Source organism: Urocitellus parryii, chromosome 5 (genome assembly GCF_045843805.1).
Source record: "Urocitellus parryii isolate mUroPar1 chromosome 5, mUroPar1.hap1, whole genome shotgun sequence".
Lineage (NCBI taxonomy): Eukaryota > Metazoa > Chordata > Mammalia > Rodentia > Sciuridae > Urocitellus > Urocitellus parryii.
The window spans coordinates 458,957-478,194 of record NC_135535.1 but is presented as its reverse complement, the minus strand read 5'-3'; the positions used below and the strand labels follow the sequence as shown (position 1 = coordinate 478,194).

Here is a 19,238-nt window from a genome sequence, read left to right as displayed (position 1 = left end):
GTCAGACATCTTGACTGGAAGTCTTGATGGTCAACTCTTGAGATTTCTTTTTGGGAGAATTACAAAGCTCTTTGGGGACAGAGGGTGAGCGGAACATGGCTGGGCTGGGTCGCTGTGCACAGGGCACGGGTGTCGGTGAGGCTCCATCTGCTGTCCTCACCCACAGGACAGAGGGCTTGGTGGACTCCTTTTCTCAGGGACTGGAAAGGCCACATGCTGTCAGCAGCAGTGTCCTGCATGGCATCGAGCCTCGCCTGAAGGACTTCCACCAGCTGCTGCTCCACCCGCCAAAGGTACAGTGTGTGCGGCTGCTGGGGGACATGCAGGAGAGGCCCCAGTGACGGGGACAGGCAGCAGCAGAGTGAGCGTTGTCACAGTGCCCCCCCAGACCTCGCCCCAGACCTCGCCAGGCAGGTCCCGACACAGGCTTTCCAAAGGCCTGGCCCCACCTCTGGATGCCCTGCCACCTCCAGGGAGGCCCCCAGAGCGGGAGAGCTCACAACCTCCTCCTGCCAGGAGCCCCCAGGTTGGGGGTTCCGCAGGTTGTGGGGAGCCCTTGTTCACTCACTGCCTCAGCCTCAGCCATTGCCTCCCTGCCCTGCGACCGTCCCTTCCCTAGTGCTCCTCCTCAGCACCCTCCCTGGCCTGCCTGTGACTCCCCTTCCTCACCTACTTGAAGGAAGCTTGGCAGAGGCAGGGGTTCCGTTTCCTCAGCCAAGTCAACAGTGCACACCGTGGGCTTCCTGGGGCATCCAAAATACCCGCAGCTCTGCTACCTGGTCTCCTCTGAGAGTGTTCGCAGGTGTCTTGGTCGGCACCTGAGGCTGTGGCCCCAGCGAACCCATGGGCATTCACGGCAAGGCGTCCTGATGGGGCTGCAGCTGCCACCCTGTCTTGAACATCTCTCAGACACCCTGACTTATGCCACTTGTCTTGGCAGATGAGAGTCCCTGGGCTGCTCGGCCATCGATAGCCCTTGCTTACTCTTCATGGGCCTGGAGGAGTGGTGGGCTCTTCCCCAGAGGGGCCCTACACACACACACACACACACACCTTACTCTTTCCTATCCTGGAGCAGTGGCCCCGGCCTTTGAGCAGTTGGCATGTGACCCAAAGGAAGCCGGCAGGAGCCATGCTGGTGGCCGGCTATCTCGGGACTAGGTGGCATGCACCTGTAATCCCAGCTGCTTCAGAGGCTGAGGCAGGAGGGTGCAAGTTGGAGACAAGCCTGAGCAACTTTGAGAAACTTGCCTCGAGATTTTAAGAACATGTTTTTGGTTTTTAAAGAAGGGCTGGAGTGTAGCTCAGTGGCAGATTGCTTACTAGCGTGTGTGAGAGGTCTCGGGTTCATCCCTAGCACAAAAACAAAAACTAGGCTCTGACTGGTGGTGCCCTGTATCCACAGAAGAAGGCGATCCTAACCACTGTCGGCGTCCTGGAGGAGCCCCTGGGCAGTGCCCGCCTGCATGGGGCACGCCTTGTGGCCGCTCTGCTGCACACGGACACGCCCAGCATCCACCAGGAGCTCTGCCGGCTCAGCACCATGGACCTGCTGTTGGTGAGTGGGCTCCTCTGCCTGCCTGCCTGCCTGCCTGCCTGCCTGTGCGTGCCTGTGTCCCCCGCCGCTGGACCTGCCGATGGGTTGGGGGCAGCAGAGTGGGGTCCATCAGGGCAGGAGTCCTGCTGAAGAGGTGCTGGTTCCTTGACCCAGCCCATAGTGGAGCTCCTGAGCAGCAGGGATGTGCCTCCACCTCAGGCCCATGGGGAGCCGCCATCCACATGGACCTGCCCGATGGCAGGGGCAGGCGTCCAGTCCCTTCATCTCCCTTCTCATACTCTGACTTGACCAAACAGGACCATGATGGTAGCTCTTAGAAGATGTCCCAGAAGAGACGCTCTTCTTCTTGTGAGGAGAAGGTGGACTGTGGGGTGCCACGGGTGTCTAAGGAGGGGGGACAGGCAGTGGCAGCCAAGTGCTGCTGCAGAGCCCCTGGGGGTGCTGACTGGGGAGGGCGCTGACCAAATGGGTGCTGTGGGCCTGCCTGGCCCACCCTGGGCCTGGACCCTAGAGATCTCCTGCAGACTCAGTCCCAGGACCAGGGCTTCCCCCAGCCCACCTCAGAATTCAGCTGTTGGTCGCTGTGGTGACACATCCTGGTCAGAGTCAGCGGAGTTGATTCAAGTCCCACCTTCCTTTTCCATTCTTTAAAATAATTTTCACTTTGTCTTTCTTTTATTTTCACTTTATCCATTTGTGTACATGTGGTATTGGGGTTGAATCAGGAACATTCTGCCCCTAGTTACATCCCCAGTCCTTTTATTTTATTTTTGAGATGGTCTTGCTGAATTGCCCAGGCTGGTCTTGGAATCACAGTCCTCCTGCCTTGACCTCCTGAGTCGTTGTGACTACAGGTGTGCACCACAACACCTTTCTCTGTCATCCATTGTTTAATTGGGTGATTCTCCTTTTTTGTAGTTGAATATATATTCTGGATATTAATCCTTTATCAGACATGATTTTCAAATATTTTCTCCATTTTTTTTTTTAATTTGGGTACCAGGGATCAAACTCAGGGCACTTGACCACTGACCACATCTCCAACCCTATTTTGTATTTAATCTAGAGACAGGATCTCAGTGAGTTGCTCAGTGCCTGAGCAAAGGCCTGCTGAAGAGGTGTGGTTCCAAGTCCCAGGGCCCTGCACAGGCTGGCCTCGACCTTGCCGTTGGCCTGTCTCAGCCACCTGAGTGGCTGGGATCACAGTTATGTGCCACCACACCCAATTCCTTTACTCTCTTAGTGGTAACACACAAAAATTTTACATTTTGAAAAAAATCCAATTTACTTTTTTTTTCTTTTGTAATCTGGGCTTTTGGTGTCATATCCAAATCCAGTGTTATAGAAATTTTCTTCTAAGTTTTCTTCAAAGAGTTAGATTTTTGACCCATTTTGAATTAATTGTGGCATATGGGATAAGGTAGGTTCCAACTTCATTTTTTACCACGTGGATATCCAGTTTTCCTGGCACTGTTTGTTGGAAAAACTGTCCTTATCCCATTGATCAGGACTTGGAACCTTGGTCTTGGAAACCTTGTTGAGAGTGGACTGACTGCACGTAGGCCAGCGTCTGGGCTCTGTGTTCTGTTAATTGGTCTGAATCTCTGTCCTCACTCTAGGGCCTCACTCTTGATGATTGTAGATTTGGAATAAGTTTTGAAATTGGAAAGTGTACATCCTATGGATTGGTTCTTTTCTCAGGATTGTTTTGGCTATTTCTAGGTACCTTGAGTTGCAATATTTTTTTATTTCTCAAAAAATTGCTATTGGTAGTTTTAGAGTGCTTGCATTGAATCTGTAGATCACTTTGGATAGTGCTGTCTTTTCAACAGTATTAACTCATCCAGTCCATGAACACAGTTGCTCTTTCATTGATTTGAACAGGTCTTTCTTTGGGGCTGGGGGTAGCTCAATGGTAGAGCGCTTGCCTAGCATGTACAAGGCACTGGGTTCCATCCCCAGTGCTGTAAGTAAATTTTTAGAATATAGAAATAATAAATAGGTCTTCTTTAAATTCTTCTAGCAGTGTTTTGAAGTTTTCAGTGTACTACAGTGCAGTTTTCAGTGTTTCCTGTCATTGGGTTAATTTATTCTTAAGAATTTTATTCTTTTTGATGCTGTTGTACATGAAGTGATTTTCTTTGCCTCATTGCTGTACAGAAATGAAGTGGTTTGTGTGATTTTGAATTCTACAACTTGGCTGAATCTGTTTGTTCTTATAGTTTCTGTGGAATCTTTATAGAGTTTTCTACTTATAAGATCATGCCACTTGAGGGGCTGTGGCTTGTGGCTCAGTGGTAGAGCACTCGCCTAACATATGTGAGGCACCGACTTCAATCCTCAGCACCACATAAAATAAACAAAGTAAAGTTATATGTGTTATATATGCACTTGGGAACAGAGGTCATTTTACTACCTTTTCCAATTTTGGATGCCTTCTATTTCCTTTTCTTGCCAAATTGCTCTGGCCAAAACTTGCAACACTGGGTTTGAGTGGAGGGTGAGAGTGGGTCTCCTTGTCTCTTTCCTGATCTAGGGAAGCTTTCCATCTTTCAGCACTGGGTATGATGTCAGCTGTGCGTTTTTTTGTAGATACCTTTATTATGTTAAGGAAGTTTCCTTCTATGCTTGGTTTATTGAGTTTTTTAAATTAAGAATGGTTTGAATTTTTTCAAATACTCTTTTTTTATGCATTGAGATGCTCATTTGGTTTTTGCTCTCATTCTGTAATATCATACTGATTTCCATGTGTTGAGACACCCTTGCATTCCAGGAATGAGTCCTGCTTTGTGGTGGTGTCTAATTCTTTTAATATAATGTTAATTCAGTTTGCTATTACTTGCATCAGTATTCATAAGGAATATTATTGTTTTCTTTTCGTGTCCTTGTCTGGAAACAGAGAAAGTAAGGGGCAGCCATAGAACTAATTGGAAAGTGTTCCCTTCTCTTCAGTGTTTGAAGAGTTTAAGGATTGGTGCTAATTCTTAAATTGTGGTAGAATTCACCACAATTCTACCACCTTAAATTGTGGTAGAATTATTTTTACATAGTGCTGATGAATCCCTGGAAGCATGCTGAGCTCCCAGGAGAAGCTGCATGAAGCTGCATGTGGGCCTGCCTGGCCCACCCTGGGGTCTGAGTTCCTGTCGCAGATGAAGCGACATGGCCAGGCACCACTGAGGTGGCTCAAGGTCACCCTAGCAAAGAAGGTAAAGCCGAGGCCTGGGTTGTGCTTCTATGAGATTGGGGTGGGGGGTGGGGGGTTGTGGTGCCTCCTTCCTCCTTCTCCAGCTACCTCACCAGCTGTGAAAAAGGGCTGCACTCAGGCTGGAACACAACTTGCACCCAGCCTTCTCCCCACCAGCGCCCTCCTCCTCTGTGCTGAGACAGGCTACTGTGGCCTGTGTGAGGTGCAGTGGTGGCAGAAGAGAGGCCCTCGGGCTGACTCAGCACTGTGTGTGGGAGATGGGATGGGGACATGGGAAGGCAGCTTCCCTCAGGGTCCTCTGTCCCCCAGGGACACCTCAAGGAAGTCAGAACCTCCTGCCTTAAGGCATGGGGACGTGGGCTTCAGTCCAGTTGGTGGGAGAGAGATTCATGCAGCTTCTCCTGGGAGCTCAGCATGCTTCCAGGGACTCATGGGCCAAAGACAGAATCATAAAGAAAATTTCCACATTCTTGTTTTTAGTTGTAGATGGACACAATACCTCCATCTTATTTGTTTTCATGTGGTGCTGAGGATCAAACCCAGTGCCTTCTGCTTGCTAGGCAAGCGCTCTGCCACTGAGCTACAGCCCCAGCCCAAGTTTTACATTCTTAGATCTGAGAAATAATAAAAATAATAGGGGGCTGGGGCTGTAGCTTAGTGGCAGAGCACTTTCCTAACATGTGTGAGACACTGGGTTTGATCCTCAGCATCACCTGAAAATAAATAAAGTGAAGGCATTCTGTCCGTCCACAACTATAAAAGAAATTTTTTTTTTTAAAGAGAGATGAGAGAGGAGAGAGAGAGAGAGAGAGAGAGAGAGAGAGAGAGAATTTTTAATATTTATTTTTTAGTTCTCGGCGGACACAACATCTTTGTTGGTATGTGGTGCTGAGGATTGAACCCGGGCCGCACGCATGCCAGGCGAGCGCGCTACCGCTTGAGCCACATCCCCAGCCCCTAAAAGAAATTTTTAAAATGTAAAGATAGATTTTGCAAGGAACTTACAAAGACTTACACTGGGAAAGACTGGAAATGAATGAGCTAAGCCTCTAAAAAGTACAAAATAGTGACTGTGATTGTGGCTCAGTGGTAGAGCACTTGCCTAGCATGTGTGAGACACTGGGTTTGATCCTCAGCACCACATAAAAATAAAGATATTGTGTCCACCTACAACTAAAAAATAAATATTTAAAAATAAATAAAGGCAACGTGTCCATATGCAACTAAAAAAATTTTAAAAGACAAAATAATAAACTCACAATGGAAAGAAGACAGTTATTTGGGTAAGAGCAGAGATCAATGGGACTCACACAATCCTAGGCAGGAGAGGCAAAGGGCCAAGACAGCTCCTCACAGAGTTATTGAGAGAAGCAAGAGCACATGAAGTCAGGAGCCAAGGTTGGGAGGATTCCCTTTACCTCAGCTGTGCAGAGAGGATCTAAGAACTCTCCTCTGTCCTCTGTTTTACTCAGGACTTGTTTTTAAGTACACCTGGAATAACTTTTTGCACTTCCAAGTGGAGCTATGCATAGCTGCTATTCTCTCCCACGCTGCCCCGGAGGAGAGGGCAGAAGCCCATGGATCCCAGAGCAGGGTGGAGCCACCCCAGGGGAGCGGGAACGGGAACAGGAGCCTGGAGACCCACCAGCCCATCGCCAAACTCCCCGAGAACACAATGGTGACCCATGTAAGTCCTGCCAGCATCCTGCTTGTCAGTACAGGCTGAGCCCTACCCAGATGGTGGGTGCCAGCATGGTGGGGTGCCTCTGCCAGACTATCCTGCATTGGTTCCTAAACCCCTTGTAGTCAGGAGATGCCACCCTCCTTGACCCCAGGGACAGTGATGTGTGATGAAACATCTCGGTTTCCGAGTCACAGAACTGGGAACAGAGAAAGTGAGGGGCAGCCAAGGGAAGGCAGCATTTGCACCGTGCTCTTGCTGCCATTGGGCTGTGGTCCTAGGGAGGTCACCAAGAAGCAGAGCCACCTGTGTAAGTGCAGCATGTCTGTGACCAGAATGAAGAGGACACTGCAAGTGCTAGCTTCTCCCGGAAAGGCCTGTGGTCAAGTTCAGCCTGCTGGCTGCCCTCCCCCATGGGCTCCCCTCCCCCACGGCTCCCTCCCCCACGGGCTCCCCTCCCCCACGGGCTCCCCCTCCCCACAGACTCCCCTCCCCACAGGATCCCCTCTCCACAGGCTCCCCCTCCCCACAGACTCCCCCTCCCCACAGGCTCCCCCTCCCCACAGGATCCCCCTCCCCACAGGATCCCCTCCCCACAGGCTCCCCCTCCCCACAGACTCCCCTCCCCACAGGCTCCCCCTCCCCACAGGCTCCCCCTCCCCACAGGATCCCCCTCCCCACAGACTCCCCCTCCCACAGGCTCCCCCTCCCCACAGGCTCCCCCTCCCCACAGACTCCCCCTCCCCACAGGCTCCCCCTCCCCCAGGATCCCCCTCCCCACAGACTCCCCCTCCCCCAGGATCCCCCTCCCCACAGGATCCCCCTCCCCACAGGATCCCCCTCCCCACAGACTCCCCCTCCCCACAGACTCCCCCTCCCCACAGGCTCCCCCTCCCCACAGGATCCCCCTCCCCACAGGCTCCCCCTCCCACAGACTCCCCCTCCCCACAGACTCCCCCTCCCCACAGACTCCCCCTCCCCACAGACTCCCCCTCCCCACAGGATCCCCCTCCCCCAGGATCCCCCTCCCCACAGGATCCCCCTCCCCACAGGATCCCCCTCCCCACAGACTCCCCCTCCCCACAGACTCCCCCTCCCCACAGGCTCCCCCTCCCCACAGGATCCCCCTCCCCACAGGCTCCCCCTCCCACAGACTCCCCCTCCCCACAGGATCCCCCTCCCCACAGACTCCCCCTCCCCACAGACTCCCCCTCCCCACAGGATCCCCCTCCCCACAGAGTCCCGCTCCCCACAGGATCCCCCTCCCCACAGAATCCCCCTCCCCACACAGCTTCCCTGGGGCTCAGGGCCTGGGGCAGTCTGTCTCCTCCTCTTTCTGTTCTCAGCATCCAGAATCACCCCTGGCAAAGAGGAGCCTTGGTCTGAGCTTGCCATGGAGGGAGGGAGGGAGGAAGGAAGCCAACTGGCCTTGGGAGCCTAGAGAGGTCCCCACTAGGACCTGCTCAGGAGGTGAGGGTGGGCTCCCTGGGCCACACTGCAGAGGCTTGGGAAGGGGCCTTGGGTCTCTCACCAAGCTTCACAGATGGTGGGCTTGAGCAGGGCTGCCGGGGGCCAGCCCTGGACCCCAGGGTCCAGTCTGGCCTATAGCTGATGGCCCATTGGATAAACAGCCAGTGGGCAGGCAGTTCCAGTGAGGAGAGCTGCCTGGTGGGTGGAATGTCCAGTAGCCATGAGGCCGACAGGGGAGCCCCAGGTCAGGAGGCCTGGCCCAGGGTGAGGCCCTGCTGAGATGCAGGCACTCCTCCTGCACCCTGGGAAGCAGAAGGGAGGGCGCCATGGGCAGAGTGAAGGGACTGGAGCAGCAGGGGAGGCCCATGGGAGGGCAGGCAGAGGGCACCAGAGCAGCCTTTCTCTTGCTGATCTTGGGGGGGTGGTCTTGAGACCCTGGGGCAGCGCCTGCCTCTGCAGTTGGGCGGGGACCACAGAAGTTAGGACTGTGAGGTGTCCAGCCACAGGTCTTGTTGCTGCCTGCAGCACCGGGGGGAGGGGGCTGTGCATCCCTGCAGGCCCCCACTCACGTGCCTGCCCTCTGCCTCCCCAGCTGTTCCAGAAGTGCTGCCTGGTGCAGAGGATCCTGGAGGCCTGGGAAGCCAATGACCATGCACAGTAAGCGTCCTGGGCCTGCCTGGAGGTTGGGGCGCAGAGCCACAGCTCCCTGGGGTGCAGGCAGCTCCAGGCCTGGTGCGGGCTGTTGAGGGGGTGTGTCATGGCCCTGTGTCTACTGCTGTCCTGGAAGGGATCTTGCTTCTGGGCAAATAGCCATTAGGGCAGCCTGGAAAGGAGGACACAGGGAGGTGGCAGGTGGCAGGAAGGGGCAGGCAAAGTGGCAGCCAGGCCCCCGGATCTCTGCAGCTTCTGTGCCCTGCCCAGACTCTGTGCACTCGTGCCCTTGTCCACTCCTCACCCTCCCCAGCGCCCAGGCACTCTGTTGGCACTCACACCCAGGGACACATTTCTAACCAGAATCTTGGCTTAACCACGTCTTCCTTCAGTTCAGGCAGCAATGACCTGCATGTTGTCCAGGGCCCACGGCCACCCCTACATTCCTTGTCCTGCTGGTACAGGTGTGCTCTGGGCAGTGTGGGATGGGGCTCGTGGGAGTTGCGAGGGGTCTACACCTGCGTGTGGGCCAGCCAGGGCCGTGTGGTCAGCGTGGTGTGGAGGTCCTGCCCAGGCCAGCAGCAGCAGCATTCGCAGAGCCATGTGCCCCATTGAGCTCTGTGGCCACCAGTACCTCAGCTCCTGCTCGGCTGGCCTCTGGGGGCCTTGACCCACACTAGGGTCTTCCTGCTGGTCTTCATGCCCCAAATGAGCAGGGTCTGTCTCACCAGCTCCTCCTGGTGGTGAGATGGGATGGGCCTGCTGGGCGTGGCAGGTTCTCTCCACACCAGTGTCCTGGAGGTGAGGATGCTTCCAGGCACTGGGCAGGCCAGGCAGATGCCCTGGAGGCCAACCTGGACTGACCCTAGGGGATGTGAGGACTGGGATAGAGGTGACATTGGAGATGAGCTCCAAAAGATCCTTGTTGCTGGACTCCCAGTGATGAGTCATGCAAGGCCAGCGCTGGGGGGCCACCCTGACTGTCCCTGTCACTTTCAGGGCAGCAGGTGGCATGAGGCGTGGGAACATGGGCCACCTCACGCGCATCGCCAATGCAGTGGTGCAGAACCTGGAGCGGGGGCCTGTGCAGACCCACATCAGTGAGGTCATCCGAGGTGAGCCTGTCACCTGCCACCCTCTGCCCTCTGTCCCCAGCAGGTGGCATCTGCACTGATACAGAATGGGTGGTGCCACCACCTTTGTCTTCTTAGCTCCTCACGGTGTTCTCCCTCGAGTGGGCCCAGGAGTCCACTCTGGTCAGACTCTGTGGAGGCCTGTCAGCTCCTGAGCAGAGGTCAGGACACTCGGCTCGGTCAGTATTGGTCCTCAGACCTGGGAGCTCACGTGCCGTCAGAGCCCTGCCGACTGACCTCCTGTCCATGTTCCAGCTCTGCTCGGGTCCTGCGGGCTTGGAGGGCTTCCAAGCCTGAGTCTCAGGGGAGAGGACCAGGTGGCATCCTGTTCCCTAGAAGCAGGCAGTGGGGACTGAGCCTGCAGGAGCCTCAGCCCCGTAGGGGTGGCAGATCAGCAGTGGACTCTTGTCATCTGGCCTGAGGGCACAACTGAGAGCCCGGGTGGGGCATTGAGAGGGGGCCCAGCAAAGTTGACTGGGATGTGCCCACTTTCCTTGAGGCATGCTTAGGAGGTGGCTCTGGAGATGCCCAGGAATGGCATGTGCATGGAGGGGCATCAGCTCCAATCAGCACCCTGAATTGCTGGCAGGAGTCTGGGAGGTCTGGTTGTCCTGGGGAGGACTGTAGGACTGGGCGTGGGCATAATAGGTAGATGAGTTAGGTGTGCCCAGCACAGGTGGCCAAGGAGGTATTGCCTTCCTGACTGGCCTCCTGGGAAGGTGTGAGGTGAGAAAGCTCAGGTGGTGCTCCCTGCCCCCCAGGACCAGAGGGGGTAGTCTTTCAATCATACTGCAGTAGCCTCTGGTGAGGTTGAGCCTGCTGGCCCACCGTAGCATGGGACGAATATATGTGGTCCTCGGGAGGGGCCAGCAAGCCTGGGGAGATCCCCCTGCAACTGTAGGGCGAAACAAATGGGGTGTGGCTTGGTGTTGACAGGCACTCCCCAGGATGGGGCCACGAAGGGAGATGGGGGCAGAGGAGAAACTCTGGGCCTGTCATTCCTCACTGTCTTCAGATCATGAATGCCTGGGGCTTCCACCTCCCAAGGAGAAAACACTCTCATACAGGCCTGTAGGACACTGCTGAGCAGAGCCCAGGAGGGGTACAGACCAAGACGTGCCTTCTCAGACCCCACTCAGGGTTTGTGTGCTCAGGCTCCAGCCAGCCGGCTCCCAGCCGAAAGTGACGGCTGCCCTGCTGAGGTTCCTGCATCCCATGCTCACTGGGCCCGTGGCCCTGCAGGACCGCACACCACACACAGCTCTGTTGGCCTCCTCCCAGGCCAGCTTTGAGCTCTCAAGGGCTGGCCAGAGAAGCACGGCCCATCCCTCCCTGGACCAGGGTGCCCCTGCTGTCCTGGACCTGGGTGCTGGCGCTGTTCACACAGTTCCAGGGACTCACCAGGCAGCACTCTCCCTACAGGGCTCCCTGCAGATTGCCGTGGACGCTGGGAAAGCTTTGTAGAGGAGACGCTGACGGAGACCAACCGCAGGAACACCGTGGACCTGGTGAGAAGCCCAGGCTGCTGCTGCCGCACAGCCACAGCTGGGGACAGATGTCCTGGTGCTCTGCCCTGCAGCAGGGGGAGGTGCCAGGACAGCACTGCACCTGGGCCACATGCTCCCAGCTGCTCGTCTCACATGCATGTGCCCATGTGTGACCATGAGCATGTGGCCTGGTGTCTGGCCTGCTGTCTGTGACACAGGCTCCGCCCCTGCCACACCAGGCTGGCTCCTCAGGGCTTCTGTGTTGACCTCTGAGGCCTCCCTCCCATGTCAGGAGCGGAGGCTCCTCTGGAAGGGTTCCTTGTGCTGGAGCACGCTGTGCACGAGTGCACAGGAGCTGGGCAGCCCTGGGCCTCAGCCTCCTCTGGTCTTCCCTCACAGCACAGCCTCCTAGGCCCAGAAAGCAGACAAGTGCCAGGCTGGACCCTGGCTGGGCTGGGCGGGGTCTGGGGCGCCCGGGCAGCTCACTTGCCCACCCCGTCTGGCCTGTGTTTTAGGTGAGCGCTCACCACCTTCACTCCTCGAGTGAGGACGAGGACGTTGAGGGTGCTTTCCCTAACGAGCTGTCCCTTCAGCAGGTGAGGGCATGGCCAGCACTCTGCACCCTGCCGGGCCCTTCCCAGAGCCCGTGCCCGTGGTAGCGCTTAGTCCCTGATGGCACCTCATAGTAAAGGGTTGTGGCGGCTCATCCCCAAGCACGTGTGGGGGAGAGGTGGGTCTGGGGCACCCCAAAGGCCCATCGGTTTGGTGCAACCGCTGGGGGGCGCCGAACCTGAGTGAAGCGCGAGGCCAAGACGACTCTGGACAGCTCGAGCCCAGACAGCCAGAGGCACTGCCTGCTTTTGCCAGAGGCTCCTGAGCTCCAGGCTGCTCTGGTTCCAAGGAGCAGCCTCCAAGGCGAGGCCTGCTCCTCAGTGGCCTCTCCTCCTCCCAGGCCTTCTCTGAGTATCAGATCCAACAGATGACCGCCAACTTTGTGGATCAGTTTGGCTTCAATGATGAGGAGTTTGCAGACCAGGATGACAACATCAAGTGAGCCTGGCCTTGCATGTGGGTGGGCGCGATTTCCGCTCCCTATGGCTTGTCCGCCCCCCACCCTGCAGGCACCCAGGCCCACTGGACCAACGCCAGTGGCAGAGGTGCTGAGAGTGCCCCTTGTCTTGCAGCGCCCCATTTGACAGGATTGCAGAGATCAACTTCAGCATTGATGCCGACGAGGACAGCGTGAGTGACGGGCTGCTGGGCTTGGTGGGCAGCCCTGCTGAGTACTGCTAGACAGCTTAGGCTGTGCTCAGTCCCCGTGTTGGGTGGATGAGGCTGTGGGTGACTCTGTGTCAGGACAAAGAGGATCCCCTCGATAAAGCCCAGAATAGAGCTCCCCTATCCTGTGAGACAGCCCTCTGGGAGCCAGGTGGGGCCAAGGCTTCCCCGGGCGCACAGAGCTTGGTCTCTGTTCTGTCCTGCAGCCCAGCGCAGCTCTGTTTGAAGCCTGCTGTAGTGACCGCATCCAGCCTTTTGATGACGATGAGGAGGAGGACATCTGGGAGGATGAGGAGACTCGCTGCACTGCCCGGGTGGTGTCCAGAGCCAGGTGCCCAGCCCCCCAGGCCCTTCACAAGATGAGGGCAGGCATGTGAGCCTGCGCTGGACACTGTCCTTTCTCACAGAGTTTGGGGTCGGGAGGTGGGCCGGGAAGGCTCTGAGACTGGAGCCACACAGGCTCCTGCTGGGCAGCCTGAGCTCATTTACCAGCTCTCTGACTACGCCATGTCACCCCCACCAGGTTTGGGGGCCCCCACACCTCAGAACACTGCTCAAAGAACGCCCTGGAGCGTGGAGGCCAGGACAGAAAGGCGGGTTCCGAGGCAGACAGGACCGCGCCTAGGGCAGGCATCCTCCTGCCCCCCGCACAGAACGGAGGTCCCCCCTCGGAGAGCGCCTCAGAAGGTAGCACAGGGGGCCCACCAGGGATAGGGCGTTGGGAACAGGTGTGGCTCGTGTGTGTGGCATGCACATCACAGCCCGCAGCCCGTACGTTCCCGGCTGCACATGCACTCATGCTGTTTCCCTGCTGTCCTGGGTGAGGGCTGGCTCATGCTGCACAGCCTGGGTGGTCTCGCCTTCCCCTCTGTCATGCTCATATGACCACATCTGCAGGGCTGGTGTCCACCCAGTCTGTTGGGAAAGGTCCTCCCCAGCAGTCTGGACAGTGTCTGGACACAGCCCCATCACTCCCTCAGAAACATTCAGTGGCACAACCCCACACGCCTCTCAGGACCTCTGCTCACCTCTGCCCCCGGGACACTGCCAAGGTGCTCAGGACTCTTGTCGGGTGGTGCTGGCCCCTTAGCTGAGGATACTAAAAGCAAGGGCAGTGGGCTGAAGGCAGGGATACCCAGGATAAGAAGGCACTGTGCCAAGGCCAGGGATAGGGCAGTGGTACCCTGCTCCTGCCACGCCTCGCTGAGTCTTGACCTGGGTTGGGACAGTGGATGGAGCATGGGAGCAACCATGTCACCTCCATGCACCCTTCAGGTCCCCTGGAGGGTCCTCCAGGTGCCCTGCTGAGAACTATATCAGTAGGCATAGGGGTGTCCCAGGGCCTGAGGCCAGCTGCTCTCTGGTGGAGAGTCCCTCCCGGGTCCCTGGGTCTGCTGAGTACTGTTTCCTCATGTGCCTCAGGCAGGGAAGACTCAGGGTTAGGGTCTCCTTCCTGGGAGCACCTCTGTCCTTCCAAACCCTGGGGAGCCCCTGGTGCAGACATGGACTGCCTTGGCCCACAGCACACCAGGCCTGCCTGTGTCTGACCACACTGTGACTCTCTCCAGCAGGTGCTGCATGGACAGCAGTGTTTGATGAGCCAGGGAACCCGACGACCCCAGCCCCCAGAGCTGTGAAGGACGTGGGTTCCAGTGTGTGGGCGGCCAGCACCTCCACTCCAGAGGAGAAGGGCTGGGCCAAGTTCACCGACTTCCAGCCTTTCTGCTGGTAATGAACACATCAGAGTGTGGGGTCATGCCAAGAACTGCCTTTGGAGGTCAGGGTGTGGCTGACCTCAAGGACTCAGCCTGTCTTCATTTGCAGCTCCGAGTCAGGGCCCAGGTGCAGCAGTCCTGTAGATGTGGACCATAGCCATGTGGAGGCAGGCCAGAGCCCAGACCCAGGGACATCCTGTGAGTAGAATCAGCAGCACCCCAGGCTCCTGTGGAGGCCTGACATCATGTAGCCCCAGGCTGAGCCAGGGCGGCCTCACTGTGGGGCAGTGGGAGGCAGTGGCCAAGGCCCTATCTCAGTGGTGATAAACTTGTGGGGTCAACACTGCCATGTGCACATGGAGGTACTTGCCTCCCCTTGTGCCTGGAACGTGTGTGTCACCGGGAAGGCCCCCTGGTGACCTCTGATGGTGAGGACAACGAGCAGCCCTCTCTGGAGTAAAGGGATAAGGATGTCCTCTTTGCAAGGAGGCCAGCAGCCCACTGGCCCCTCCAGCAAGCTCAGCCCCATGCATTTGCCCTCACAAGGTCATTGGAATCCACCAGTGGACAGCCCCTGCTGGAGCAGTGAGGCCCCTGGGCTTCCCCCACATCCAGATCTGTACAGTCTGCATGATCCAGATGTGCACCTTAGGCAGCAACTTTGGGGTCCTGGCATGAAGCAGCATGTGGCTAGGCCAGGGCAGGAAGACAACCTGAGGCCTGATCTGAGGCCTTGGCCCCCATTCCTTCCTCCTCTGGTAGGATAAACCCAAAAGCTCCCCGAGAAGATGCCTGAGAACTTCAGGCAGAGGCAGGCACTGCCTGGTACTTCTGTCCTGTGTGCAGGCTTGAATGACATGGTGGCAGAACCAACTGAGTCTCACATCCACCCTGACTTAGAGGGTGGGGGACAGTCCACCTGGGGGCACACAGACCTTTGCAGGACACACACGTACGGGTAAAGCACTGGGGCCACGCCAGATGCCTCTGCCACGTGTGCCCAGTGAGCCTTGTGGCCCCAGCCTCATGGTCACAGCAGCCTCCTTGCTTTGCAGCTGGTCCTGCCTCCCCTTGTGCCTGGAACGTGTGTGTCACTGGGAAGGCCCCCCTGGTGACCTCTGATGGTGAGGACAACAAGCAGAAGGTGGCTGGCACCATGGGAGCTGTGAGCACAGGCCCAGGCCGAGAGGGATTCCTGCCACCCAGGACAGAGGCAGCTGCTGTTGGCAGGTGTGCAGGGGACGGCAGGTCTGCCTGGGCCTTGGTGCTCACTGCATGGCTTCCAGGATGGTCACCAGGCTTCTTGGTTTCCAGCTGTTGGCTCCCCTGGGAGCGAGCGCGGGGGCAGGCCAAGGGGCCGGCTGTAGGGGAGCAGCACCCAGCATTGACATGGAGGCTGGACAGAGGGCAGGGGACCTCTTTCTCTCTCTTACAGAGTCCATTTGCTGTATGGTTAAGACAGGGCCTGGATGTCCCAGAAACCTCAGTTGCAGAGAATACTCCGGTTGTTTCAGATCGAGGGAGGCAGGAGGGAGACATGCAGTTTTTAACTTGCTGCAGGCAAATGTGTCTGCAATCAGACCTTGCCTGCTGCCCACTCCTGGACCATCCTGTGTGGACTCCTGGATGCATGCCCGCCTCAGTTGGGGGGCATGGATGCTCAGTAACGTGGGCCATCTCAGGACTGCACTTGGGGTGGTGGAGCCCTGACTGGGAGGTGCTGGCAGGTCAGCCCTCCCTGGAGGAAAGGGACAAGGATGACCTTTTTGCAAAGAGGCCAGCAGCCCATTGGCCCCCTCCAGCAAGCCCAGCCCCAGGCATTTGCCCTCACAAGGTTATTGGAATCCACCAGCCAACAGCCCCTGCTGGCCTTTGGGCAGAGGTTTGGGGGTGTGTGAGCATAAGGAACTGTGGGAAGCTGGAAATGGGCCACCTCTGTGCAAAGGTCAAGGCAGGGATGACCCTGGGGTTAGATCCCACAGGAGGGGACAAGATGCAGACTCATGATGCTCTGCACCTGGGTGGAAAACTTGGCATCGATGGCAGTGGCACCAGTGAGCTACTTGGTTCTTCTTGTTGTGGCTTGACTGCCCCAAGCACCTCACCAGCGTGCCTGGACATTAGGCCCTGGATCCCAGCCTGTCCCACCCTGCCCGCCCCGCTGCTTCCTAGTGGCTGGGACTCCTGTGGTGGTAGGCTTGGGATGTTTCCCCCAGCCATCCCATCAGCCCTGTAGCTCTGTGCTTACAGCTCACTCCCTAGCTGAGTGTACTGTAAGCCAAGGCTCACAGAACCCCTGGCCCATACCCTGCCCTCTGGGGCCTTGCAGCAAGGCACAGGAAAGCCTGACTTTCATTCCTTCTTAAAAGTTTTAAATCAATCACTGAAATTCTTAAAATTTTTGTTCTTTTCCTAAATGCTTTCTTAAAAAGCACTTAAATCTGCTGTGGAATGCAGGTGTCCTGTGCAGTCAGCCCTTTCCTGTGGCCATCTGCACAGAGGTTACCATCCAGCTGTACTACTGCAGGAGGGGAGCTTCCCCCACCCCACCAGTGCCCCTCCCTGGGTCAGATGCCCCATGCCCTGAGCCTGCAGGAGGCCTGCCCAGACCTTGAGGGGCTGTTAGACCTCCCCTAGGTTTCCTCAAAGCCCAGCAGGACCCTTTCTCCTCCTGCCCTGGGGTGGTTCCCTTGCCCCACCCCCAGCCCAGTGTAAGTTTGTAGTTAAAATCATGTAGCAGAGGCATCCAGGGCTCTGGGAAACAAGACACTTAATAATCAGCAGGTCCGAGTGCTGCTTGAAGGAGGGTGGAGATCACTATTTGGAAACAGGGCATCAGAGCTGACTGGCTGGGCCACCCAACTGAGGACAGGAGTGGGAGGGGGCTGAGGGCCATGATCCCAGGCCACTTTCTAGAGAGGTCCACCCTGCTGATCCTTGGGTGCATGAAGTTGGGCAGCACTGGTGAGTGGAGGGGGCACCCATAACTGGAGCCCATCTGCCTGCCACAGAGCCAAGTGTGCCGACAGCACACCGTTGGGGCCTGCCAGCCTCGTGCCCTCAGAAGCAACCTCCACCCCAACTGTGGCCACACCTCCCAAGGCCACTGTGGCGGCCACAGTACTCGACAAAGCAAGTCCTCCCATGGCTGCCCCAGTGGTCTCTCCTGCAGTGGCTGTGTCAGTGCCCCCAGGAGGGCCCATCATGGTGGTCCCCACAGCAGCCCCAGCCACAGTGGCCACCATGGGGACAGCAACAAAAGACAGGTGAGAAGGTGGGGCATGGCACAGGGTGGGGAAGGACAGGCTCTGCAGGCCCCAAGTACCTCCAGCCCTGCCCCCATCTCTGCAGGAAGACTGACGCCCCACCAGAAGGAGCTGCCTTAAATGGTCCTGTGTAACGCTGCTGCCACTGGCCGTGGTTCACCCTGGTCAGGCTGCATCCTTAATCAAGAAAACTACCTGGTGATGCAATTTGTTCTCCTTTTTTAAAAATTTAATTTAATTTAATTTTAAAATAAATGCTGCACTGGTAAAGCTGGCAGTTGGAACCAGTCGGACAACCCAGCTGGTGTCTCCCCTGCCTGACCCAGAGTCTCTCGGGCCCTGCTGGAGGACAGGACACACTGGCCGTCCCCCAGGTCCAGGCCCCAGCACAGCAATAAGGTCTCAGACATGATCGCTGCCTGCAGGAGCTGGGGTTGGGGGCAAGACCCTGACGTGCCACAAGGACTTGGAAGGGCAGGAGGGGTGGACGCCAAGGCTCTTTTCACCGATCCTTTTTAACGCACGCAGGAAGAGTGGAGTTTTTTTGCACTTTGTATCCAGCTCCAACACAGGGTCTCTCCTGGCTCAGGGCAGAGGTGAGGGCCTGAGCTGGGAAGGCCTGACCTCCACAAACGTGGGTCAGGTTCCAAGACTGCTGCTGCCTGATGGCCCTAGGAGCTGGCATCAGGCATCTAACCAGGCTACAACTTTTGACTGCCTTAAAAAAAAAAAAAAAAAAAAAAAGACCCTCTGGGCCTGGTGGGGTTGTCCCCTGGGGCCAGCAGGGCAGGCCAGCACCCTGGGGGTGGGGGGTGGGCGGTGCCTGGCAAGAACTGACCTCAGGCATGTAGAATGGGCACAGCAGGGTATGAGGGCTTGGTGAGTGGACTGCACTGTGGTCCTGGAGGGTTCTGAAAGGTTATTTTACATTGAATTATTTTTTAATGTTCTGATCATCTGACAGGGCACCCCAAGCCCCTGACCCCAATAAAAGTCATGTCATTCTTACTGACACGCCAATGTGTGTGTGGTTAAGCTGCAAGCCTGGAGTGGGGGCCCCTTGTAAGATGAGGGTGGGGGACAGGCCACACCCAGTGGTGGAGTTTTACACCACAGAATCTACTAAGCCCTCTCCCCAAGAAATTAAGAGCTTTATCTGAAGCTTAAGTCACACACTTCAACCTCCTTCAACCCCCAACAGGTGGGCAGACCATGCCAGCACCTCCCCCGCCCCCCAACCTGCCCTCGTTTGGGAGTCCCCGACTCCACCTCTGCTCAGCCAGAGGGACCCACCAGCTCCAGGCCCAAAGCTCTCTCCCAGCAGTGCCTCAGCCCCTCACCCTCTGAGTCCTGAGATCCTGAGTGCCTCCACCCCGTGCTGTGGCTCCAGCTCCCTGATAAGAGGTGAGCTCCATGAGCACTCGAGTCACAGGCCGGTCTCACACCACCAGCCCTCGGATCAGGCCACAGTCGCCACCACCTGAGACCATCACTCAACACAGTGGCCACTCAAATGTTGCCTCAGCCTTTGCAACGTCCACCCCCTTCTGCCCATCTTGGGCCCCAGTGGTCCCGTGGTAAACCTGGTCCTGATGGGACTTGGTCAACTGGAGAATAACCCCCCAGGCAGGGTGGGCGTTGGCAGCAAGAGCCCCAAGAACTGAGACCCCAAGGTCCCTGTGGGCCCCAGCCCTCACTCTGCCTGCTGGTTCCCCTTCCCTACTGCCTGAGGACCTTCAACTCCCGGGAGCCCACTCTCCCCTGTCCCTCCCACAGACCCACACCCACTGT

General features: G+C 57.0%; 1 protein-coding gene across 1 annotated transcript in view; it reads left to right on the top strand.

Moving 5' to 3' along the window:
- Window positions 1–18,459, top strand: part of Ppp6r2 (protein phosphatase 6 regulatory subunit 2) — a 95,296-nt gene extending 76,837 nt beyond the window's left edge. Inside the window, exons 9-24 of the mRNA XM_077799273.1 lie at window positions 167–293; window positions 1,406–1,562; window positions 6,239–6,453; window positions 8,510–8,574; window positions 9,568–9,683; window positions 11,124–11,209; window positions 11,704–11,784; window positions 12,141–12,238; window positions 12,373–12,430; window positions 12,673–12,797; window positions 12,990–13,153; window positions 14,038–14,194; window positions 14,291–14,379; window positions 15,237–15,411; window positions 17,193–17,447; window positions 17,533–18,459. Coding sequence (XP_077655399.1) covers window positions 167–293; window positions 1,406–1,562; window positions 6,239–6,453; window positions 8,510–8,574; window positions 9,568–9,683; window positions 11,124–11,209; window positions 11,704–11,784; window positions 12,141–12,238; window positions 12,373–12,430; window positions 12,673–12,797; window positions 12,990–13,153; window positions 14,038–14,194; window positions 14,291–14,379; window positions 15,237–15,411; window positions 17,193–17,447; window positions 17,533–17,581 — 2,017 coding nt within the window. The 3' untranslated portion in view covers window positions 17,582–18,459. The remainder of the gene's footprint in view (window positions 1–166; window positions 294–1,405; window positions 1,563–6,238; window positions 6,454–8,509; window positions 8,575–9,567; window positions 9,684–11,123; window positions 11,210–11,703; window positions 11,785–12,140; window positions 12,239–12,372; window positions 12,431–12,672; window positions 12,798–12,989; window positions 13,154–14,037; window positions 14,195–14,290; window positions 14,380–15,236; window positions 15,412–17,192; window positions 17,448–17,532) is intronic.
- Window positions 18,460–19,238: the final 779 nt, after the last annotated feature.